Genomic DNA, 25,322 nt, shown 5'->3' with positions numbered 1-25,322 from the left:
GACAATACCCACAGGAGCAAGTTCAGGTGAAGTGTCTTGCCCAAGGACACAACGGCTTTACAGATGCAGCGGCGGCGGGTTTTACCCCCTTGATGAGCAGAAATCTGTTATAGTAAAAGATGAACGCATACTTCTGTGGTGCTTTTATGTAATGCAAAACGACAAGAAAAGCGAGATGAAGCACATAAAGAGAGAGGTCATCAGTGTAGCATGGAGAAAGGGCAGCGGCTGTGCAGCTGTCACTGGCTTTGAGATGTGTATTTCATCACAGAGGGAGCGGAGAAGACCCTTGACCGGGTAAAGTGATAGTCTAGTCGGAGCGTCACAGATTGAAGCGTGAAGTAACACACACTAGCCTGCTTAGGGTAGGCTGAAGTACGGCAAAGAGGTAGGAGGGGAGGGCTCCCTTTGTAGCCCTGAAGAGCAGCAGCAGGGTTTTGAAGTGGATACAGGCAGTTCCTGAGAGCCTCAGGAGCAGATTGAGCAGAGGTGGGGGGGGCAGTTCGGAGGAATGTAAGTCAACTCTGGCTGCAGGGGCCCAGCCAAAAGGGAGTTACAGTGGTGTAGCTAGGGAGATATTAATGAGTTAGTAGACTGGAGTTCAACCATAGACCCAGAATAAAATGTTTAAGACTTTAACCTAAAAGCTGATTGGTGCGTTGTGAATGAGCTGTTGCTGCTTATGTGCAAAAACATGTTGGATTAAATCCATTTGCAGATCAAGTTATAGATGTTGCCCGGGGGTTTTTAGAGAAGCTTTTGTTAGTGCCTGCCAAAAGGTTAACGGAGAGTCCAGTACGGCCCGCTCGCCCCTACTCACCACTACTGTAAGTCTTTACGGTCAGAGATCATACCGCCTGCAGGCACTCTCAATACAAACGTCCCAGTTAAAGACGAATGCTTGTGTTGAACACGTCTTGTGGGAGGCTGGTCGGTCCATCTTCTTACAAATAGCTTCACACACTTACAGCCAACATCAATCAGGAAGAAGCCATTGACCACCTGACTTTGATCTCCTCGTGCATCAGATCATTGAACAAGTTTGAATTTTATTTGGAAAAACTCCTCTTTTGAAGATTTAAATCAAATCAAACTAGAATGTGATTCCCTCTGTGTCCTATGTTAGAGTCCATCAGTTTTATTTTTTAATCTCTGCTTTGAACTGTACCAAGAAATTCCTCTTTACATGAATACACAAATTATATGCAGGAACATTTCTACAATACAATAATAAATGCCATTGAGAATTATTGCGTAGGTTAAATTAAATTCCATAAATCCACTCGAGCAGTTGGGAATAGTCCAAGTTGCTTATCTGGATGAAATAGAAGGAATAACACGAACATTTGGTCGAATCCCCCCTTTTTCTTTTTCAAGATAAGAATTGGATTATCATCATTGGTCCCTCGCATAATACTCAGAGATAAAGGACTGTGCTGCTATCAGCGTCACAGCAGGATACCTCTCATGTCCCCTGTTGTAAATGGCTGACTTTCCTTTGTAGTTTCGCTCTTGTAATGAAGCAGCAATGGGAGCGTCTGGCAGATGCCTCAGGCCTAAACTAGATCTCTGAGAAGATGGGGCTCCAACAGTGATAGATGAATTGGGCTCGTTGAGTGATGACATTTCTTCCACTCTAGTTCTCTCGACACGCACACACACACACACACACACACACACCACCAGAGCCGCTGCAGAGCCCTACTGGTTACTGACAGGGCAGACTGCTCAGGTTTTCAACACAGACTGGTTCAAAACCGAAACGACTTGTTCAGATTACACACTTTTAACCCTCAAATCTCTTGGGGGTAGATGTAAGCAAACCTAATTTTTCAAAAAGCAGAACATGGCCCTAAAGTGCAACAGTGCAAAGGGGCATTAAAGTGTTTTCTACGCATGACATTTACCATATAAATGTTGGTTGTTTTCTTGCAGTTCAGAATACCAACGTACAGGTAGGACATTAAAGCAGACATTGATCCCATCAGAAAAAAGTAGCTACATCTAAAAAAATGTTTTTAAAAAACCTGCATTTCCTTTGATCACTGGGACAATGAGATTTCCACCTTGGTATGTCCATGCTCTCCGATCTTCTGCCCCCTCTACGGCTTGATTTGCTGCTCTTCTGGTTATGGATGTGCAGCCATGCGTGATCCAATTAGCATGATGGGCACTGGGCTTAGTGTGAGGCTAATGTCTGCATGTTCACGAGAGTTAATGGATTGTTAGTATGGATCCCAGCTCTCCCTAGAGTCTTAGCAGTTGGTGGGCTCTCTGCAGGGGTTATTGGCATCTTTAAACCTGTGTGTAACGTTATAGCCAGGCCTCCTGCTTTGCTATATGGTTTCACAGTCTGTTGATATTGATAATGAATAGATGCGCCCTTAGAGAAAGCCAGATAGCGACATGCAATCTTGATGCAGTGAAGACAACCTGTGAGAAGTTCCCTTGTTAATTTTGATACAGAAAGTTTTATATGTCTCCAACAGAAATCTGTGATGAATTAATCTTCTGCATTTTTTTCTCAGTTGATGTTTTTGTCCAGGAAAAAAAATGAAACATGATTTTGATCCCACCAGCTGTCCAAAACACTGTATATTAAAGATAAAATGATGTTAAGCGGAGAAATGTAAATCACTTCCTCAAATGGATATGAATGATCATAATCAGAAACAATGCCAAAATGACAAAGAGATGGAAGCTGTTTTTCTCAAAACAAGGGATTAGAGCAGATTTGACAGTATGATGGAAGTTCACATTCTGTATTTATTGTCTCAGATATAATAGACAGCCTGTGGCTTTTGATAATGACTTGGTGTTTTGGGGAATGTGATCCTCATGTTTTCTCAATTTGACTAGAAGGACGATGTTAGGGTAATAGCTATTGTCTTTTATGTTTTAAAGGAAGATTTATGTGTTGCAATTATGTTGTTTGTGAAAGACTCCAACACATATAGCTTTTGTTGTTTCAAGTCAGACTTCCTCTTCCCCAGAAATCATAACAGACATTTCAATTTTAACTCAAAATCACAATTTTACAGAATTTAGCATCCTAGGGCTACTCTGAGCTGGAGCCAAAGCACCAGGCAAACATGAGGAAAAACTGGTTCTTCCTCTGAGGTTGCTATACGTCTCTTTTCTGCTGCTTGAGATAGGGCTGCTCAATGAATCATATTTTAATCGCGATTACGATTATGGCTTTCACTACTATATGAAATAAAACGATTGTTTTTTTGTTTTTTGTTTTTTTTCCCTCAGTGCCGATTCCACTGTGCCTTGACATAGGAATACATTTCTTGACATTTTAGTGCAAGTGCGGAACAAATCACCTTATCACTCAGCTTTTGTTCCTTCTCTTGTGTCCCTCTCTCACTCTTTCGGCTAAATCCGGTTCTAAATCTCACATCATCAACCCCGCACGACAGCAGCAGGCGGCCAAGTGAAATGGCTGCAGTCACACAGATGCAGTGTCAGGCACGTTAGCTTTCCGGAGACAGTCACAGTTAATGCCCCTAAACCCCATCAATTTGTGAGACCAGATTGAGTTTCCAGAGCAGCGTGGAGCGTGTGGTAAAACTGTTGACTGTGGCAGACACTGCAGTTTGCTTTTGAGGGACTTCCAGACCAACATTGTCGGGAGGCTCTGGGTCGTCTTGTCTTGTGGACGAACCGTTTGACCTGCTTTTAGGAAGGGCCTGTGGTCAACCTCTGTATGACACAGATGATGCAGTGTGAAATATGTTTATCTGGCAAAGATTAAATCACTTTTGTATATACCTCGCTATTAGTATACTCTGCTATGCTTGTAAGTTATGGGATATTTGACAAATAAAAGAGGTGAAACTATATTTCTCATTTTCACTTAATGTCTGAATGTCTGATCTGGTATCTGAATTTCATGCGAGGAATCCCCTTCTCCCTTTCCTGCAAATGCTGAAGCAGCAACATTGCTCAGCCTCACTTCACAAGGCTGACTTTTCTCTGTGATATGGAAAGTGAGTCTCAGATATGTTAAATGCTTGATCTGTTCTTTGATGTTGAGGACTACACTGACAGTGTCAGTTCATGCACAGATCTTAGGCTAACAAGGATCATTTCTGACTTTATCAGGTCGTATTCATAACAACTTGTTTTTTATAATGACAATAAAGGTCAAAGGACACTCGTAAATGCTTATTTAAGCTTGAATTTTTTATCCAAGAAGCTCTTATAATTGCACTGCTAGACATTCAAGAAGGATTCAGAAATGTATTTTTTTTCCAGCATGCTTTAAATCTTGTTCATGACACAGCATGGACAGCATTACTTTGCTCCAGTTCACCCTCAGCAGTGTGCTTCTCACCCCTCTAAGTCAACTGAGGGTATCCTCTTTTATTGTACCTATTCTCCTGAGTCTCTTTTCCCACTCTTGTTGGACAGGTTGATATTCTGTTTGACCTTTTAAACTACTATATGTATTTGTTTCCATTCGTTTTTTTAATACTGCAGTATTTTAGTACGCAAGTGAACTGAGACCGGGTTTTTCCAGCTCTGAAATTGAATTAAATATGATCTTTCCATTACATTTTTTTCCAATTTGTACTCTCATTTTTTCCCCTCCTCAGATGAAGCTGTGGAACAAGTACAAGGTAACCAGTATACCATCTCTGGTGTTCGTGGATGCCTCTACGGGGAAGGTGGTGTGTCGAAATGGTCTACTGGTGGTCAGAGATGACCCTAAAGGTGAGATTGGTGGTCTCTGCAGCACGCACACATACACATGTTGGCTATTATAAGTGAATGCATCATGCTGATTTATTTTTGTCCCCTGACCTCGAGCTCCGACCTTAATCCTCTTTAATAAATGGTTAACCTTAACCCCCGACACTAACCATTCAGCCCTAAAAATACAACCTCTAAATTAGGTAATAGACATTTAAGGGTCAAAAAGACAGAACAACATGCATCCATTTCTCACACACTTGTTTAAACCACTGTAACCCTGGATTTTTGGGTTACATTCTTGGTCATCAAAACAGCAACAATTTGCACACCCTTGCTCTGGGTTCACATCAGCTTTTCTACTTTAACGTTACACCTGTCCCTTATAAAACTACTGCAGGTAGGAACATTCCCCTGAGGCAAGGGGGCATGAATGAGCAACTTTAATGTAAAAAAAGACCTTTTGGGGGATTTCTGGCATTTCTATTCCCCCTATTTTAATTCATTTCCAATTTTTGCGATTTAAAAAATGTGAAATAAAGAAACTGTTGAGTGATGCTTTAATATTAAACTAACATTAGTTAGAACAATACTAATAAAACCTAACATTGTAACATAATATATTATTCCAATTGGTCTAACTACCACAGTGTGTTGTACCCAACATAGATATGTTCGATTAGCTTCAGAAATGAAAGTAAACCAAGATATTGATGAGGACAGAAGTCACACCTGCATACACACAGTCACAACACTCATTCTCTGTAATGATGTTTACCAAATGCCTGCTCACAGTTCCCTGTGGAGATACTGCCACATCATTCAGCATTTGGACGAAACATTTTGCGATTACGTGTTTGTGTTGATGCTGCCGTAATTAGGGTGCTGGATGAATATTATAGCGTGGCCATGTTTTACTCCCTCATCCGAAAACCCTATCATTTCTGCACTTTGAAGTGAAGGCAGGGAATTAACAAGAGTGAACTTGCATTCCTTTCCCTGTGCACAGGACGTCCTCTGTGGCTGTGACTGTGAAGATCTACATTTTAAAAAAGCATTACCTTTTCAGGTCCAGCTAGGTCAGCGTGAAAGAACTCCTTAGTCATGAGAGAAAAGAGCACAGCGGCTCTGTGGAAGTGCTGCGGTGAAGCAGAATGGGTTTCACATGAGGATTGTGACACATTTTGCTCACTGGCTAGTGAAAGCCAGTCCCAGCCTGCAGAATTATCAATGGCTGTTCTTCCAAACTAGATGTAGCCGGATAACCATTTAACAGGCTCCCAATTATTTTCATTTTTTTACATTTTGATGTGTTTTCATTTTCATATTATTTGAAAGGCAGACAAAGAGTAGTTTCTGACATGACAAATCAATTCAGCTACAGCTTGGAAAAGGGATATGGAATTAAGAGTTTGCTATGCATCGAGACTGGGAGGGGCATTTGAACGATTCTGGGCTCTCAGCCTTTCACTCTCCTTGAAAGACCGAACTTGAGTGGCGGCAGACTAGCCTGCAGCGGAAAGATGGAGTGCACTTTTACAATCAGGACAACAATAAAAGGCCGTGTATGTGTGGTGCAAACGTGTCATGCCCGCCTAATGAATCCCTGGACAACCACGCTTGCATAAAGAGCCCATTATGATGCAGCCATACAAGGTTTTTTATGAGTACCTCCTTTTTTAGTTCCAAATACATCTCTAAAGCTTGATGGTAACAATAAAGTGCGAAAGAGAGCTGGAAGGAAGTATTTCTTGCAACCTGTATTTGCTCAAGAGGCATGGCTGTATTTACAGTACTAGATGTGATTTAAAAAAACCTGTATGTAATGTATACAGAACTTTTTGTTAACCAAGAACCGGAAATAAACAATGTCTGGTTTTAAGTTGTATAGAATAGGCAACGCATTTATTAAGTGATAACTAATTAAATCATTTAAAAAATGCATTTATCTTTTTCGATAATTTGAAAAAAGTGAAGAGAATGCCAACATTTTCATCGAATGTGAATTGATTATCAATGGTCTTTGGTCATACGAAGCAGGACCTTTTGAAGATGTCGCCTTGGATTTGGATGAATCAATGACTAAAGAAAGTGTTAGTTGCAGACCTAATTCGGTTCACCAACTTGCCTGACACATGTTTTTAAACTACTCTGGTGCCGTGTCCAGACGCAAATATTTGGACAACTATTTGATTTGTAATACACCTTACTATTTATCTAGCACCAACATGAGGTCAACATTTGATTGTCTACAGTATTTTGGTTTATGACAAATTACAAGTAACATTATTTTCAGCCTCATCTTATTATTATTATTATTATTATTATCCTCCTAAAGTGAAATGTACACCATGGTAATACTATACCTAGTCAAAATCAGCATTTTAACATTTTCATTGTGAGCATGTTAGCATGCTAATGTTAGCATAGCTCAGAATGGCTGTGCTTCACAGACTAGCTAGATTGATTTCTTATCTTCCTCTTACTGATTCTTTTCTTTTCCATCCATCTCTTCTCTTGCCCCCCTACCCTCTCCCAGGCCTGGAGTTCCCCTGGGGGCCAAAGCCATTTGCAGAGGTGGTGGCAGGGCCTCTGCTCAGGAACAACAGGCAGACGGCAGACGGCACCTCTCTGGAGGGACACTACGTGGGAGTGTACTTCTCGGCACACTGGGTGAGTACAGGAAGCAGAGAAAAAGGACAAAGAGAAGCCTGTTTTTTTTATTTCTGGCCTCGTAGCCGCCAGAAAAATCAAAACATTGGGAAAAGAAAGGATATGACCAGCAGAGTGGACCAGGAAGAGACAGCAGTCAGTCAAGACTGATAAGAGAAGAGTAGCAGCAGGGTGGAGGCGACTCCATTGTGTTGGCCTGTTTACACTGACTGTGCTTAGCTATCCCTGTCAGTCCTATCACCACCACCTCTGGACCTTTTTTAAAAGAAGGCATTGGTCTCCCCACCCCAATGACATCATCCCTATTGTCTCTTTACTGCTGGACCTGCTGATAGCCAGGGAAGGTCATGACTCGTTGATGCGTGAAAGGAGGACTGTTCCTGATGAGATGCAGCAGGCCACAGGGGCCAGTCGGCTCAGCAGCTGCCAGAGCCGCAGCCTCAGAGAGAGGAGACGCCAGGAGGCTGGCTCTAACCCCAGACCCTTACGAAATTGAATAGAACAAGTCACAAAAGTCATTACAGGAGTTTATTTGGTTTTCTTTATACACCACGTTCCCCCTGGTTACTCATGTAAATCTATCCGCTATTAAAGTAATTTTAAAAACATGAAATGCCAGTACGTAGACTTGGAATCCATTAACACAGAAGGGTTTTTCTTTTTTGGCACACATTTGCTTTTTGGCCTGCAGTGTTAAGGAATTTTTCTTTTAAGTCATTAAAATAAAACTGAAGCTAGAAGTGTAGTCACCAACATCATCAAAGAATAGCCCACATGACTAATACAAAGAAATATTGACACCACATTGTGCAAACTATAATACAGCAGAACTGCAATAAACTGCATTTACTTCTTTTGAGTAACAGAGGAAGTGGTCAATCAATGAGCAATGTATTGATCGACGATATGTACTTCACACTGCCACAGTACCTTTGTGTCAGTTTGATGAGTATTCATGACTGGATCATTGGAAGTGCTTGACATAATATATCCAGTGTCACATGGAAAGACATTTTGAAAATACCCAAAGTAATGGAAGCTGCTGCAGCAACCCATCATACTTGATTTTTTTTTGTACTGTATTTTCACTCCCTTCAACAATCCCTTTTATCCCCTCTTCTCTCTGCATCAGTGCCCTCCTTGCCGCAGTTTGACCCGGGTCTTGGTGGAATCATATCAAACCGTCAAAGAGGCGGGTCAGAAGTTTGAGATCGTGTTTGTCAGCGCTGACAGGTAAAATGCACCAATCTAGACAAGATCATTTTTTGATACATACTGACACATCCGTCTATGTAATAAAGAGAATACTTATTTTCTATTCAATCACCATCTGTTTGGTGCTTTCCTCTCCAGGTCAGAGGAGTCCTTTAAGCAGTACTTCAGCGAGATGCCCTGGTTGGCCGTGCCGTATTCGGACGAGGGTCGCCGGTCACGACTCAACAGACTTTATGGAATACAAGGTACAAAACCACTTCCTGATCTTCAAGCTGAGAGGAGAGAGTCAAGATAAATGTTTTGTTCCAGGCTTTTTTACACCACTCACCGAAACACTGGCGCAATGGCTGACAGATTGCTTCGCTGCTGGAGGAATGTGGGCTGCTTATCAAGTTTACAGTCTTGTCCGCTACGGAAGTGCTTCGCCTCTCCCTCTGCCTTGCTCTATTTCTCCTGGTGTGTGTGTGTGTGTGTGTGTGTGTGTGTGTGTGTGTGTGTGTGTGTGTGTGTGTGTGTGTGTGTGTGTGTGTGTGTGTGTGTGTGTGTGTGTGTGTGTGTGTGTGTGTGTGTGTGTGTGTGTGTGTGTGTGTGTGTGTGTGTGTGTGTGTGTGTGTGTGTGTGTGTGTGTGTGTGTGTGTGTGTGTGTGTGCACAGGGCACAGGGCACAGGGCTGTGGATGAAATTAGCAAGAGCTGGCTCTAAGCCTCTCCTGCAAAAATATGTGAGGAATGCCTGGAAGATGAGTCAACACTGCCCCCCTCCCACATTTTAAATCAATGCAGTTTAGTATGGCCCCCACCTCTGTTGACTTCAGACCACATGCGCAGACAGGAACACACTCTCTCATGTACACGTATGGTCCCGGATGGTGTCTGTTTTTGATAAGACTGTCAATAGAGCACAAGGTTTTGATCAAAAGGATGGTGCGAGTCAATCACCTGTGGTCAAAAGAAGGGTAGATAACAGATACAAGCAGACATAGAGGCAGAAACGGGTAAAAAAAGGGTAAAAAAACATCCATACAACAAAGAAAATCACAGCGGGAGAGGGAGCAGTCTGCGTCATGAAGCAAACACTTACCAAAATTACCCTAATCACCTCCCACGCTGTTGCTCGTTTCCTGCTTTCCTTTTCCAACCACCTTCTCCTCCTCTTCCTTCCACACCAGGTATTCCCACACTGATTCTGCTGGACACAGAGGGTCACATGATCTCGCGACAGGGCCGTGTGGAGGTGCTGAACGACCCAGAGTGCCGGCTCTTTCCATGGCACCCTCGCCCTGTGCTGGAACTCAGCGAGTCCAACGCCGTGCAGCTGCACGAGGGGCCCTGCCTCGTCCTGTTTGTGGGTGAGTGGACGGCCATATTTGATGAAGCCTCTGCAGCTCCACATGGGGCACAGGAGCTCCGTGTGCTTGAATGGAGTGGCATTTATGTGGACCATATTGAATGTCAGACACTGTGGAAAATGCTTGAAGCGTTGATAGGTCCAAAGGTCTTTGGGAAATGATTTAGTATTTATCTTTTATCTATATATATGCAAATACAGAATGTACAAAGAAAGGAATAGCAAGAGCTTTCAGAATGATATTAAAATGTACACGGACTGAAATGGACTAAAAGCCAGTTTGACAGTGATGATCCTCAAAATATAAGACAACCCTGGCCTCTTGCGGTATAACTGGATTACAAAACAAGACAAAAGACCACACTTTCTTTAATGTCCTCACTTATCTGTCCACCAGTCATCTCCACTTCCTTGCTTCCCATGCATTTTTCTTCTCCCAGGTGGCTTTTTTTTCCAGACTTTCAACTTCTTTCTGTGTCTCTTTTCTGGTTCGTTCAGACGCGGAGGAGGAAGGTGAACTGGAGCCAGCCAAGGAGCTGATTCAGCCAATAGCGGAGAAGATTATGGCCAAGTACAAAGCCAAGGAGGAGGAAATGCCGCTCCTGTTCTTTGTGGCTGGAGAGGTGAGATAAGCCACTAAAATGCCATTTCACACAAACTTGCAAAGCTAAAGTCGGGTCAATTCTTGGATGACACGCATCGTACTACTCGGTAATCTATGTGCATGTTTTGTGCTTTACTTACTGATGTGCTTTACTCACGATAGGGCATACAGTGTACCTGCTCTTAAGACAAATCGCTTTTTAAAATCATTCATCCATCCCCTCAGCAATCAAACTTTTGAATTCTTGAAAGTCTTTTTAACTTGATTATTTATTTATTTATTATTGTGATGCTATGAACTACTTATCGTGTAAATTGGAATGATCCACATCTCTGCTCCCGGGTGTATCTGTGTGTTTTCTTCCTGTATGTTCCTGCCTGTGTACATGACATAAGCTGCTCATAACCAATTGCCTCTTGCGGGATTAATAAAGTTGTTGATTTATTGAGATTGATACTTTGAGCAGCTAATATTCAGATTTTTTTTTAAGGGGTTGCAGGTAAAGCAAATTAAGCTTGGAACCACTGGTTTAAACTGCCATCTTCATCTACAGCATGAACAAACTACAGTGTGTCGGTGACTGGTTGCAGTATAAGTGGGGTTGGGCTTCTATATTTGCCCTAATCTCATAATCCTTTCACGCTCACATTGCATTTTAATGACTTTGACAAACAAGCAAGTCAAACACTGGATAGGATCTTTGAGAGGAGAAACATTCCTCCACTGGCCCGGGCCAACAAAATCTCATTAGCACCAAATATGTTTAAGATTCTTTAAGAATTATAACCCAAGGAAATACTTAAAAGTGTTAAAATAATCTTTTTATTGCTTTCTGGTGGACAATTAATTTGAAGTTGTGTTTGAAGCTGTCTCTGGACTTTACCAACTCCTAAGGGATATATCTGGCTCTCAAGCTGCTAAATCTTTGTTGGCCGTCATGTTGCTAAATTGTTTGTCTGCTGTTAAGTGCTCAGCAGGTAGAGTACACTTTTATAGCTTTTTTTGGGTTTAATTGGAAGTATTGAGAGTGTACCGAACATTGAAGGTGCGGGCTACAAAAGCTTAAACGATCAGCTAAAAACATTTCAGGTTTCAGTTTGGGTTTGAGGGTTGTTGGTTTGACATAGTGATTAACGCTTTTCAAGCACTTATAGGATTCATTGATGATACTAAAATATAACATTTAGCCACATTAACTTTTGTTATTTGTAAGCAAGATATGCACTGATCGGGACTCCACACAGTTGAAAATTATATATGTACTACACCAGTTACAATATTTCTGTAATATGCTAAAGTCAGCCATTATTTGGCCCCTCCAATTCAGCCATCCGGTTCTTATCACTTATTGTATGTCCGTTGTTTGGATCCGCAGCCAACCCCTTGTTATTGTTGCAATGAAAGCATTAGAGGCCCCTCTTCGAGCGTCTTGAAACGGCAAGAGTCACAACTATCCATGACCTAAAATTCAACTTAGTGCCTTTATCATGACGGGTAGACCCAGAGCGTGCCAGCAGCCAGCTTACACTACACCCGTCCAAATAATCCTTCCATCTATTTGTTTTTCCCCCACGTCCGCCCTTGTGCGGCAATCCCTGAGGTTTTCATAACTCTGGTTATCTTGTGTTGTTCTGTCTCGACCTCTCCAGAGCTGGTGGAGTTAGCAGCAGCAGCAGCAGCAGCAGCAGACAGAATGACCAGATTAGCTCCCTCTCCCCTGCTCCCCTGCTCTCTGCCCTCTAGCTCCCGTTCCTCTCTACCCGGCGATCTGGGAGAACGACGTTTCTCATGTCACACGCCGAGATCAGGCTCAGGTTTCTCTGCCGTGGGGCTTGCACATGTGCTAACTGTCTGACCCTGTGTGTCTGTCGAAGGCCACTCATCAGCCTTGAAATGTCACTGACATACGAACACTGAACAAGAAAAGCTCCCAGAAAGACGGGAGGTGACGTGATAGTGTGACTAGGACATTGTCTGTATGCCAATATTTATTTGACCTAACACAAAGTCACATTGTTGCACTTGAGCTTGAAGGGATTTCGAATTCTTAAGTTGGCCTTTTTTTCCAGATATGTATACCTTCATGCAGTGCTGGTATCATTTCCTGGCTCTTGCTCAACTGGCTTTGAAATCACCAGGTTTCACTTCCAGATTGGATTCGCAGTCAGATTTCACTTCCTGTTTCAGGCGTTCAGTGAGTGTAGCTTCCATGCTCTGGGCTCAGACGGCTGCACCTTGGCTCGGGTTGGCCCTGGTAGTCACAGGCTCCTTGCCAGGCCAGCTGCTGGGTTTTCTGTGTCCATGAGACAGCAGTATGTTGGCAGTCTTTCAAGGGGAGACTGGGCTGAGCAGAATGACACAGATCTTCTTACCATTCTGAAAAAAACAGATGACAGAGTAGTATACAGATTTTATTAAAGCAGAGTAAAAGATATTTTGTTCTCTCATTTCTGCTGAGTATTGGCATACACAATGAACTTTAGTGGTATTATCAAATCACATAAGGATATACTCTGCATGCAGCGTTGATTCATCTATTCAATTGATATGCTTCAATTGGTAAGAGCTTGATTCATATTGACCAAAATAACAGTTTTGAAAATGAATTGATCCATTCCTTCTTTAATCCAGCGTTTGGTAGAAAATGTGCACCTTTTTTCCAATTAAAATATTTTTAGGGTTTTTGACTATTGGGCAAATAAAAAAAGATATGTGATGATTGGTTATAGGATCCTACCAAACGATTGATCAAATGATCAAGGAAATAACCGGTGAAGAATTGCATTTGGGATTCTGAGTAAACATTTTTAACACCTATTAATTATTTTAGAATGATTTGTGTTGCCCCCCAAAGCATGAGTCAGTGATAAAGTAATGTGTGATCTAGCGCCATCATCAGGCCAAATGTTGAATAATTTTAAGACCAAAGAACAGAGGAGTGTCCAGTTTTTAGCTAATGTTAGCCTACTCATGATAAACTAAGGTGGTGAACAAGGTAAACATTACACCTGCTAAACGTCAGCATGTTAACATTGTCACTGTGAGCATGAAAGCAGACGTTAGCAATGAGCTAAAATAAAGCTCCCCAGAGCTGCAACAGTGTCATGTAGACTTTCAATAATCTTTATTAAAAACACATTGAATGTTTAATTGTTTCTTTGCTCAAAAGACAAAAACATAAAAGTGTGACTGTTAGCACTAAAGCTCAATTAATCATTGTATTCCACTATCCACAAAGTCTAAATATTTAAAACTGAGTTATAGTAATTAGATAAAGCGGACTGCAGCTGTTTCCTTCATGTAGGGTCAAATACATTGTTTGTGCATTCATCATTTTGTTTTTGTCTTGAGCTGAAGTTTTAAAGTGATTCTCCAGTTTATTCCACCAGGCAAAGATGTTTTTGCTTTTACTAACATAAACTGATGAGCAATTGATCTTGGGAAAACCAAAGATTTCCCAATAATGACTTTATCTTAAGACTTTGAGAAGGACGCAGCCTCTGCTCAGAGGCCAGTGGGGAGGTTTGTTCATCATTACCAGTTCAGGCCTTATCAGCTGGTCATCGCCTGTGAAATGCCACAGTGCATCAATAATCGGAATAATCCTGACACGGCCCAGCAGGTTCCACAGCGTACACACACGCTGAGCCTTATCACAGCTGTGTGTCCGGGCTGCAGCAGAGAGGCCCTTTTGTCTTTTTTGTTCTGAGCTGAGCTTCAGAGGGCGGGGGGGGGGGGCTCTGGTATGGCTGCCCCTCACTAGAAGCAGTTTACACAAGCAGAGAAGGCACACAAAAGAAGATGCATGTCTTCCTAGGAAGGCCAAGACCGATTCAGAGATTACATCTCCTCATATCGGCGAGCCTGGAAAGGCCACAGTGACAGATTGTGGAATTTCCCTGTTTGTGGCTTCTTTACACAGAGCCCAGATGATATATAATCTACACTTTGTAGGCCTGCAAGAAAGCAGACAATGCAAAGCCTGTATTTTTAGTAGGAAAATCAACCAGTATTTTGACAATATTGCACTTTGTTGACAGCTTACATCTGTGGGAATCAAGTGGACAATCTAAGGTGATTTGCAATAGAAGAAAATGGGTTCCATTCAGAGGAAGTTAGCTGCCTAAGACAAAATACCACACTGCAACTCATCTGTTACATCTGTTAGCAGTTTTGCGAAGACGATGTCACAAACTTCATCTTGGCATACTTATCCTTTTTAGGTAGCAGCTCAGCAGAGCTATTCAAGGAGAAGTCTGAGGGATGATTGGGTTTTTTGATCCATTGAGCAAGAATAGCTGCGGATCTTCTGATAACAGGGAAGACATAACAAAGAGGCCTGAAAGTGAGCAGAGAATGCTTGAGCGTTTAATGTAGCTGGAAATCCATCCAAAGTTGCTTCATCTTTGACTTTGTTTTGACAAAACTCACATTGGCACATAAATCAGTACCAGTATTGAGAAGTCCAACTCTTTGTTGCAGTGCCACCCTCTGGCCCTATCTTGTTAGTTCTGAATTTTCAACATAATCTTTTCCATATGAAACTGATGAAACTTTAATCTTTTGTGAGTCTCCCTCTGAGCCAGCCAGCCAGCTAAGCTGAGGGGAAATCATGTCATGCTGTCATGAGTTAAAGAGAATGATAGTTTGCACTTCTAACAAGGGAACTGTGTGACCCTTCAAAACATAACACAATAAATCCTTTTGATTTAAAGCACATTTTACAGGAATAATATAACTCTTTCAAGGTAGGAATTCCAGAAGCACACCCAACTGAAACTAGAGCTGACTTACATAAGTGTGTGATTTCATATTCAGTTCCATAATTAATGGCCCTTTCAAGCTTGTGTGAAAGTCCCTGGCTGCCTTCTGGTTATTCATTATGTTAACTCTGACAAAAGGGGGTTGCAATCCTGATTTGTTAAAGTGTGAAAGGTGACATCAAGCCTCAGGCAGAACAAGAGTAAAGCCCTTTCAAAATAACTGCAAAGAAATATCCCCTCAAAACCCAGCAGCAGTATTTTTGTAACATATTCCTTCACAACTCTGCACCTCTCGCTGACCTGCCCACATGTGCCATTCAAACGCTGTGATGAGATTTATATCTGACCTGAGTGAGTTTTTGAAAACTGACAGATGTTGTTGGACCCCCACCTGGTTCCTTCCTGTCTTCCCAAACTGCAGGATGTGTGACTAAGCACCAACACTGAGGCCCCTCAGGGTCGGCTCCCTGCAGGAAGACGAGAGAGAGTTTCATTTTCTCTTTCAAGAAGAGGCCATTAATAAACATTGTGTGCGGCACTTTTGAATTTTACGGGGTAATTTGTACTTGGCATTGTTTGAGCAATGGGGGCTGTCCTAGTTTCCTCAGACAAAGGCAAGTCTGGAATGACGAGCAGTGGAGGAATGTTTCTCCTCTCAAAGATCCTATCCAGTGTTTGACCTGCTTGTTTGTCAAAGTCATTAAAATTCAATGTGAGTGTGAAAGGATTATGAGATGAGGGCAAATATAGAAGCCCAACCCCACTTATACTGCAACCAGTCACCAACACACTGTAGTTTGTTCATGCTGTAGATGAAGATGGCAGTCTAAACCAGTGGTTCCCAGCTTAATTTGTTTTACCCGCAACCCCTTAAAAAAAAAAACATCTCCTTGGCACCTAGTTGATTGGTGTTTAAGAAAATGATATCATAGAAAAGAAAAAGGCTGAATTCCTGCACATCTTTCCTTTTTTTATGAACTTCTCGGCACTAGAATCCAGCTGTCCTTATCATTTTCCAATGTTGTGTTGGGTCTCCAATCATATTTGCAAACCATTTTAAACATTTTGAGCAAGCCATAGAAGATAATACTGAGTTCTTTAAACAACTTTATGAGGAAAGCTGTGGGGAAAAAAGTTATATTTTCAGAGCCGAGCTATTTTGTGTTGAACCTTTTTTTGAACCGCTTTACCATATTTAAAGTAGACATAACTTTTGCCAGGGTATTGTCAGAGAAAAACGGCAGTCATCCCTACTTTTGACTTTCCAACAAGATAATTTAAGTTTCCTAAAACAGAAGCTTTAGTTAAGGCCTGTTCCCAGTAATCCAAAAATGCATGTGATGAATGTTCTACTGTAACACCATGTGCTCACACACCTAATCAGTTTTCCCCTCTTTCACCACAGGATGACATGAGTGACTCCCTGCGGGACTACACCAACCTCCCAGAAGCAGCCCCTCTGCTCACCATCCTGGACATGTCGGCCCGGGCCAAGTATGTTCGCGACGTGGAGGAGATCACGCCGGCCGAAGTGGAGCAGTTTGTCAACGACTTCCTGGCTGAAAAGCTCAAACCAGAGCCCATCTAAAGAGGAAGACTAAGTGTAAATCGGACCTACTATATGGGACTCACTCCATCATCGAACCCTGACCTGTTGCTACTCCCCCTCACCCTCCCACTATCTCTCCCACTTCCCCCCTGACTTTGTCAGACTGTTAGAGAGATGTCTCAATTTTTACTGACATTTTAACAACTTTTTTTTAGACATGTTCCTCTTTTCATCGAGTCCTCTCTTTCTCCTGTGGTGCCTTGCATTGATGATAGTCCCTACAATAATATATATGGAGATTCTGTTGTTGTTTTTTGGCCGAAGAACACGTATTTTTTCTTTTTTTTCACCCAATAGCATTTCTGTACTCTAGACAAAACCAGAGAATTACCCAGTGGACCTACTTATTCAGCTGATTGTGTGCTTTCTGTTTTGTCTGCGAGATCCTTGCTGCTTTAGGTTTCTGAATGATGTTGAGAAAGAATAAAATGCATTTTTACAGTCGTAATTCACTAGTAGTGCAAATGTGCTGAACCTCAGTTGGATGTAGCCTATTTAAACAAAAAAAACAGGTGCACATACAGTAATGATCACATTCTACTTGCTTGTAACAGACCAATGACTGAAGTGTTTAAACCCCTGTGTCTTGTTGTGTGTGCTGTGAGCGAAAGTCCTCTCTTGCCAGTTGTTAATGGTGGCTCTCATCTCAAAGTCATTATGAGGATTTTCTGTGAATATCCCCTGATGAAAAGGCCAGGTTATTTCTGAAGGCACAGAAATGGCATTGGAAAAATGTTGAATATATAAATCCCTGTATTCTTTTACTTCAGTCATGACTTCTCACACCCATTAAATGTCACTGGCAAGCTCAAAGTTCTGCTCCTTTTAACTTCCATCAATAAAGTTAGCTCTTGGATATTTAAAATGCATATATTGCAATGAATCAACATTTTTGTCAGAAGTATTTTAATAAGATGTTTGGGCTCAATGCAAATGTTCTATTTATTATGGCTGACAGATCATTTGTTAATGCGCAGACTTGGGATTAAAGTGTAGTGTCTTCTGCATATTTGCATAGACAATGTGGCAGCAGATATAAAAGATAAGACTGTATTTTACTTTCTAAATCTAGGCTGAAGTTGAATAGTCCATTTAGTTTAGGAACCTTCCTAACGGAGTGGAATGACCCGGAAGTCCCTCAGTGGCAGCCATTATAAGAGCCTTTCGATTCTCTAGAGTCTAGATGATAGGAAAGGAGGTTTCAAACTTCCTTTATAACCTCCTTTAGCTTAGGAACCACTGGAACTCCCTTGACGAAAGGAGAGGAGAAAATGCTGCCACACAATGCCTTGCAGCCGCAGCATTTGCCTTCACACAACAGTCGGCTGTTCACGCGGAAACAACTGATTATGAACGAGAAATGATATCATGAAAGTTACGGTGCTTATTAAGCATTTTAAAACTTATGTGGTAAGTTGCCAAAGTGCTTTGTTTTGAACGTTCATCAGTATTATAATCAAAAAGAGAAATATGAATGTTTTTACTGAAATGATCAAATAAAGTCAACATTTCACAGTCTTTATATCACTATGTTTGAATGGTGATATACACAGTGATAGATGTAAAGGACTAACGTTTATAATAAATACATTTGTATTTATTTTAAGATCTTTTCATACAATCATACGTATTGGGATCATTTGTATTAATGTGGACCGGAGGGAGAGGGTGACGAGCATACGTTTCACTTTCCTTTTTTATTTCAATTCCAACTTTGGTCATGAAGAATATATTTCTCTGTCCATGTTCATAAAGCATAAAACAGCATGTCTCTAGATGAGTTTACAGTAGTCCCTCGTTCTTATTATAGCCTACATCCATGTTGTAGTCCGCTGTATAGAAAACTGTAGTTTCCATAGTTTCCCCACAGCAGCAGACCATGGATGTATAATAAGAACAGCAGACGCATGACGTCCGCTGGCGCATCATAAACACGTTGGATAGTGAAAGTGCAGTCGGATTCTCTAAAGTACCGCAGTCTCCAAGTCCTTTTGCATTCTCCTATCCACTATCCTTTAACCCCGTGACGTTTCACTCAGAGGTCAAGGAATAGACGATAGGGTTAGAATTTAGGAGCTGATTTTTGGATTATCCGACAGCAACCCTAGATTATATATTCGTCAAGTGCTTCTATCTATTTAAGGCATTTAGGAACTACTGTATATTGAAAATATAACGGTCGGAAGTGAAAGAAAAGGGTGGGGTACTAGTTTGACTTTTTTTTGGGAAGACCAGGAGAGTCAATAACTTTTTCTAATGCCAATCTTTATTTTAGCCAAAAAATGTTTCTTATTGTAAATTAAACATGCGTTTTCTTGTCTATAGTAGTACACTGCACATATTTTTAGTTTAAGAAGGTCATTTGAGGGTTATGAGAAATTCTAATGAGAATTTCAACTTTCTTTCATTTTTCATACAAAATTATCAAGATGAGAATTTCAGATCATTATATATTGGAAAAATAAATCCCGGAGTCAAAAATAACATGAACAATTATCACAGTTAACTAAAATAAATGTGACAACAAAGAAACTCATTACAAATAATATTCATTGCATACAAAATTCAGTTTTTTATTAGCAGGACAAGATGTAAAATGAGATCATTCAACTCAGTCTGTAGTAACAAGGACAAATTGAGACCAGATGTAACACACTGATATTTAGAGCGGTCATGAAAACTGCTGCTGGGCTTTAGATGTTGGTTCCTTCCAAGTGCCTAGGTGAGTTTTAACAGCTGTTTCCTGCCTTCAAACAAAAGGATACTGGCAGCCATGGCTGAATTCAAGCTGTCCATATCCGGAGCGACAGGAATAAAGAGCCTGTGACCGGAAGTTTTCTCAGCCAGCTGTACTGCATCTACACTCAGACCATGTGTCTCTCCGCCTATCACAAGAGCAGTGGGACTCTGAGCCCAGCTCTCATGGTACAGCTTTGAGTCCACTGTGGGAAGTGATTGTGCCCCCTCCTCACAATCTGAGTCTGTGTCAGAATCGTATTCCTTATAGCGCACGTTGTTGTGGTTAGACCTCGTGCTGACCCATCCATAGTCTCCTGCTTTGAGCGTCTTGTGGGACACGTTAACTTGTAAATCCTTTATTTCTTCACTTCTGTCAGCGCCGCAGCTGCTGTCAGCCACATGCACAGTCACAGATTTCGGGAGGTGCTTCTCCATATCGTCCCAGCTCAAGCTCTGGTAGATGGGAAGGCGGAAATGGGCGCCCATTGCTGCACGCAGAACCTTAGGCTCCCAAGCATCAACACAACCTGGTGGTGGAAAAATGTAACAGACTTTAAAAACGCAACTTAAGAAGAAAAGCCATTATCAAAGGGTGTAGTTCACTTGTATGAATATTAACTTAATAACAATACCTTTGGTGAGGAGGACATCATGGCAGCCAGCAGCAGCAGCACATCGCAACATTGTGCCAAGGTTACCAGGGTCTCGGATGTTGTCGCATATCAAGGATAATGGCACCGAGTCACCTTTGTTAGCAAAGTTCAACCGTAACGGGTCTGGACGAGCAAATATTGCTGCAGAAGAAAAAGTAAAAAGGTCAGAAACGGCTCATTGTACCTGTGCTTCATTATGAAACAAGTCTTAATATGTGACACTCACCAATAACCCCTTGTGGGGCCACAACGTCAGACCATATCTTGATGTCCTCAAATTTGACCTTGACCAACGTGGCCCTTTTCAGCTTGTCTAAGGGAAGCTCTCGGAGACGGTCTGCGGTACTGAAGAACACCATATGTGGGTTGGCTCCAGCATTCAGGGCGTCACAGATCAGACGCCTGCCCTCCAGGAGGATTTTACCTTGGTGCTCCCGAAACGTCCTGGAACGAGTGATGCTAACTAACTTCCTGAAGGAGGTTCAAGGGGAGATGGAGAGACAAGGATCAATCACAGGCAGTGTGAATGAGTTATTGTCAACATTAATACCATTTGGGAAAGAAATAGAGCACTTCAAAACGGATTTATGTTACACCCTAATCTGAGACTGAAAAAGAAGATAAAGTAATATGATTAAACAAAAATAACCTTTAGCTTTAATGCCAGTATTGTTAATTGCAGTGGTGGAAAGTAAGTTACTCTATTTTAAGCAAAATACACCCTATCTATAGGCCTACGTATAGTCTAGTAACATAATTTAATTCTGATATTAGATAAAACAATATCTAAAAAGCAGTTTTGCAAATAAGTACTTTTACTTTAATTTATATTTTTACTTGAGTTAGATTTTAAATGATGGACCTCAACAGAGTTTTTTACACAGTAAATATTGCTAATTTCAGTAAAGTAAAATATCTGAATACTTCATTATTGTAAAACTTACCCCAGTCTTTTATCTCCAGGGAAAGCCCTCTCGAAGCGCAGTCCATCAATTTGATCCTTTGTACCTGTAACATGGGCATGTGTTGTAGTCGCCTTCACATTACTCCTCGCTTTAACAAAATCTTCTTCAGGGTGCTTTATTGCAGCTTTGAATTTTTGCCCCTTCTCCCTGTGGACGTCTCGTCCCGCTGGCTGAGGCCGAGGCTTGACGACTTTATCCGCCTCGTTTTCAGGGAACAACACTCGGACTGGGTTCCTCCTCAGTCCACGTACATACCGCTTGGTTTCCACAATAACACCACTTCCCCTTGAGTGTCGAAAAACGTTTCGCTCAATGGAAACAAGACATATCATGCTTCTCATGTAGGCAGCCATGTTTGCCCCGTGTCTTCTTCTCTTGTTTCACAGAACGTTGCACTAACACAAGCTCTGCCGCCTATCGCCTCCCTCTGGAGTGAAGGCAATACTACATGTAATCTTCATCTCTAGTGCCTCAGTTCGAGTTAAAAGATACCCTGTGTAGCTAACACACACACTTTCCATTTTTTTTAATGTTGTATCTTGTATTCTTATATTTTAATTTCCTATTTTGGAGTGTCAAAGTTGTTGTTGTTCAGCATATGAATGAGTATGGGGTGGGGGCAAATATATATAGTATATCTATTATTTGTATTAAATAAAAATGATATTATTGATACAATAATTATTATATGATTAACAAAAGTATTAAACATAGATGTCTAAAGACTTTAATGCTGTTTTCTCACTTATATTTACTTTTCGCTCATCGATGTCAGAATAATCGATCATCAAGGATGACTAATCGTTCCCTGAATCTCGATCGGCACAACAGACATCCTCCTGTCACTAAACATGGCTTTGAGACGAGCGCTGCATTTTGTTTTCAAAGTTGGTGAGAGGGCCAAAACTGCCACGTTTTATCGAGATGTTCTGGGCATGAAGGTATTCTTTTTGAGGTTTATTTTATAGCCAGAAGCCATTGATTAACTTTTGTGTTGTACAACATGTGTAGCTAGCTAATTCATCTTCTGTCACATGAGTGAACCCCAGCTAGACTCCATTATATACATATGAAGTGTATATAAAACCACTTATAGAGCATATTTGGTACAACCAGAGTCTTTTTAATAAACGTGTTCTCATACTTATTATTCCATTTCAGATTTTACGTCATGAAGAGTTTGAGGAAGGCTGCAAAGCAACGTGTAATGGGTAAATATGACACCTTTGAACTTTGAACTTACAAAGCTGTATAACACAGACGTATAGAGCTGTTATTGTCCTTATATCGACGTCTCCTCTCCCCCTGTGTCTATACAGTCCCTACGATGGCAAATGGAGCAAGACAATGGTGGGCTTTGGTCCAGAAGATGACCATTTTGTTGCTGAACTGACATACAATTATGGGGTGGGAGAGTATCAACTTGGCAATGACTTCCTGGTGGGTGAGAGTTCATCTTCCAAACCTACAGTGGACAGCACCATGTTGTGTTTTACTGAGTACGACAGTCTTCTAAAAGGATATTGACACATATGTGTTTACTTCAGGGACTCACTTTGCAGTCGAGCCAGGCTGTAAGCAATGCTAAACGCCTGGGATGGCCTCTCACTGAGGTGGGAGAGGCTCTGTATCTGACCCAGGCCCCCGGAGGGTATCCATTCTACCTTGTGGACAAAGAGCAGCCTTCTAGTGGTGAGTGTCACATGTCTGCAGGGATGACAAGGAGTCATCCCTGCAGTTAATCCAGTGTTTAAAACAGTCCAATTTTGCATTTGTGTCACAGCTTCACAAATGCAAAGCATTATACATTTATGTATAGCAAAACTCATTCCTTTTTATTTTACTGGTAAAACTAATTAAACTAATCCAAATATATGTTGTATTTTATTGAGTAAATAATTAATTGATTAATTAATAAACAATAACATTGAATGAAAAAATTATAATTATCTGCAGGTGCAAACATTTTTGAAATACAGATAAATAATTGCTTTGTATTGGAGCCTCTAGTCTATAGTATGTTATAATATGTCATTTTTCACTGTCATTATTTCCTAATGGGATTTCTATGCAAACGACCCATATTAAAAACTAAGTCCTTCATGCAGTATTTAACAGCAGGCACATTTGTTTTAAGACCCCGTGCAGAAGGTTTGTCTTGGAGTATCAGACCTCCAGAAATCGACCCACTACTGGACTAAGCTCGTGGGAATGAAAGTTCTGGAAAATAATGAGGAAAAGAAAACTGTGCTAATGGGATTTTCTGACAGTCAAGTGAGTCAAGTACTTAATAAATGTTTTTTGAGTTTATAAATTAGAACATTTTTCTTTTACTCAGACTTTTTATTTTGTATCTTGATGCAGTGTAAACTGGAGCTTCATGATAACAGTGGGGCAGTGGATCATGGAACTGCTTTTGGAAGGATAGCATTTTCATGCCCACGTGAACAAGTAAAATATTATTTACTGGATATATTCTTGGCTGTTAATAACATTAAAAACAATAATATCTTTTATCATAAATCATTTTATTACATTCCACAGCTGCCTGGCCTTGAAGCTGTGATGAAAAAGGAAAATCAGAAGATTCTCACTCCCTTAGTCAGCCTAGACACTCCTGGAAAGGCCACAGTAGAAGTGGTCATTTTGGCCGACCCAGTAAGTGCATTAAAAATCTAGCGCTGTAATTAAAGTGAAATTAGACTCTGTTATAAATGAAAAAAACTTAACTGGACAATTGTTGTTTTAGGATGGTCATGAGATTTGCTTTGTGGGTGATGAAGCTTTTAGCCAACTGTCTATGGTGGACCCCAAAGGAAATGAATTGCTTGATAAGGTTGGTGTTACTCAAGTATTAAACTCTCTTTAATATGATTTAATATGCACCATGTGTTTGATATTCACTATGTCGGTTTTATTTCAACTTTTAATCTTGTTTTTTTTCAGGCTATGGCCGAAGATAAAAGTGATGAGTGGTTTGCCAAACACAACAAACAGAAAGCTGCGGCATGAGATGAAGAGGTTTTGCACCACTCATTTCTCAACAGTTCATATAATGATAAGGTGCTTTACAAGGCACCTTTGGTGTAAATCTCCTTGTTATGACGACTCAATATTCCTAAGGCTGGCAGTATGCAATGAATTTTCACCTGGAAGCATGCCATACAGAACAGTTGCATTGGCAGCACTTTGTGAAAGGACCACTTGTTCATTATGATGGACATTTTTCAAAATAATGTTTCTATCAATAAGGAACAGATAGGGGTAATGTTAGGATCCTGTCGACCCTCCATAAAACCATTGTATAATACTATTAGGCTGCAAGATTCCTGTGCATAAGTTAGATGGATAAAAGCATTGTCATCTAGAACAAATCTACAGTGCAATCGAAACACAAGTTGAAATGATAAATATTAACATGATGTAATAAAATATCCTTACTGTTGCTATTTGAATTGTGTCATGTTGTAGCATGTTGTAGCAATAGTTCAGTCATGTGTTAAAATTACTTATGTGTAAAGATACATCATGTCAGTCATCATGTTGAAATAAATGTTGTCTCTTTAACTTTTCACCTTCGTAAAATAGTTTGATTATGACTGTGGGGTGTTGGAAGCAATATTTAAGTGTTTCTCTTGATTGATATAGGCTACCACAGCATAGAAGCACAAATCAAAACAACAAATCAAAGTCCTCATTCATAATGTTAAATAAAAAAGCATTGGCATCAATATATTTAAAGTGCATAAAGTAAAAGTACTTGTGCAGAATGGGCAATTTCAGAAATATATATTACAATGCTTTTTTATAATAATGCATTAATGTGTGTTTTATTTTAATGTTGCTCCTGGTAAAGGTGGATCTGATTTCAAAATGAACTTTTACAGCTGTGTAGCTTACCATTGACGGTGTTGATTTATTTTTGTGATAATCTAAATGTGCTTAAAAATAAAGGCTATCGTATACATGTAGTAGAGTAAAGAATAAAATATTTGCCTCTACATGTTAAAATAAGTATAATGGAAAAGCAGTACCTTCAAAATGGACTAAACA

The 25,322-nt window shown here is 40.7% G+C and overlaps 3 protein-coding genes across 3 annotated transcripts in view; 2 read left to right on the top strand and 1 right to left on the bottom strand.

Annotated features, from left to right (window-relative positions):
• Positions 1-17,781, top strand: part of nxn (nucleoredoxin) — a 51,490-nt gene extending 33,709 nt beyond the window's left edge. Inside the window, exons 2-8 of the mRNA XM_079679379.1 lie at positions 4,605-4,722; positions 7,241-7,374; positions 8,507-8,607; positions 8,728-8,834; positions 9,758-9,937; positions 10,435-10,559; positions 16,709-17,781. Coding sequence (XP_079535505.1) covers positions 4,605-4,722; positions 7,241-7,374; positions 8,507-8,607; positions 8,728-8,834; positions 9,758-9,937; positions 10,435-10,559; positions 16,709-16,891 — 948 coding nt within the window. The 3' untranslated portion in view covers positions 16,892-17,781. The remainder of the gene's footprint in view (positions 1-4,604; positions 4,723-7,240; positions 7,375-8,506; positions 8,608-8,727; positions 8,835-9,757; positions 9,938-10,434; positions 10,560-16,708) is intronic.
• A 1,679-nt stretch (positions 17,782-19,460) lies between these two features.
• On the bottom strand, positions 19,461-21,684 carry mrm3a (mitochondrial rRNA methyltransferase 3a). Its single transcript, XM_079674340.1, has 4 exons — positions 21,249-21,684; positions 20,531-20,775; positions 20,284-20,445; positions 19,461-20,178 (listed from the first exon to the last, which is right to left on the bottom strand). The coding sequence occupies exons 1-4, from the start codon at positions 21,620-21,622 to the stop codon at positions 19,631-19,633; spliced, it is 1,329 nt and encodes a 442-aa protein (XP_079530466.1). The 5' UTR covers positions 21,623-21,684; the 3' UTR covers positions 19,461-19,630.
• Positions 21,685-22,063: 379 nt separating this feature from the next.
• glod4 (glyoxalase domain containing 4) lies at positions 22,064-25,240 on the top strand. The gene is made up of 9 exons (XM_079676871.1): positions 22,064-22,210; positions 22,431-22,480; positions 22,589-22,709; positions 22,817-22,961; positions 23,407-23,543; positions 23,634-23,720; positions 23,814-23,927; positions 24,019-24,105; positions 24,216-25,240. The coding sequence occupies exons 1-9, from the start codon at positions 22,121-22,123 to the stop codon at positions 24,279-24,281; spliced, it is 897 nt and encodes a 298-aa protein (XP_079532997.1). The 5' UTR covers positions 22,064-22,120; the 3' UTR covers positions 24,282-25,240.
• Positions 25,241-25,322: the final 82 nt, after the last annotated feature.

This window comes from Notothenia rossii, assembly GCF_949606895.1.
Source record: "Notothenia rossii genome assembly, chromosome: 4".
Classification (NCBI taxonomy): domain Eukaryota; kingdom Metazoa; phylum Chordata; class Actinopteri; order Perciformes; family Nototheniidae; genus Notothenia; species Notothenia rossii.
The sequence above is the reverse complement of the archived record's forward strand: the minus strand, read 5'-3'. Positions and strand labels throughout refer to the sequence as shown.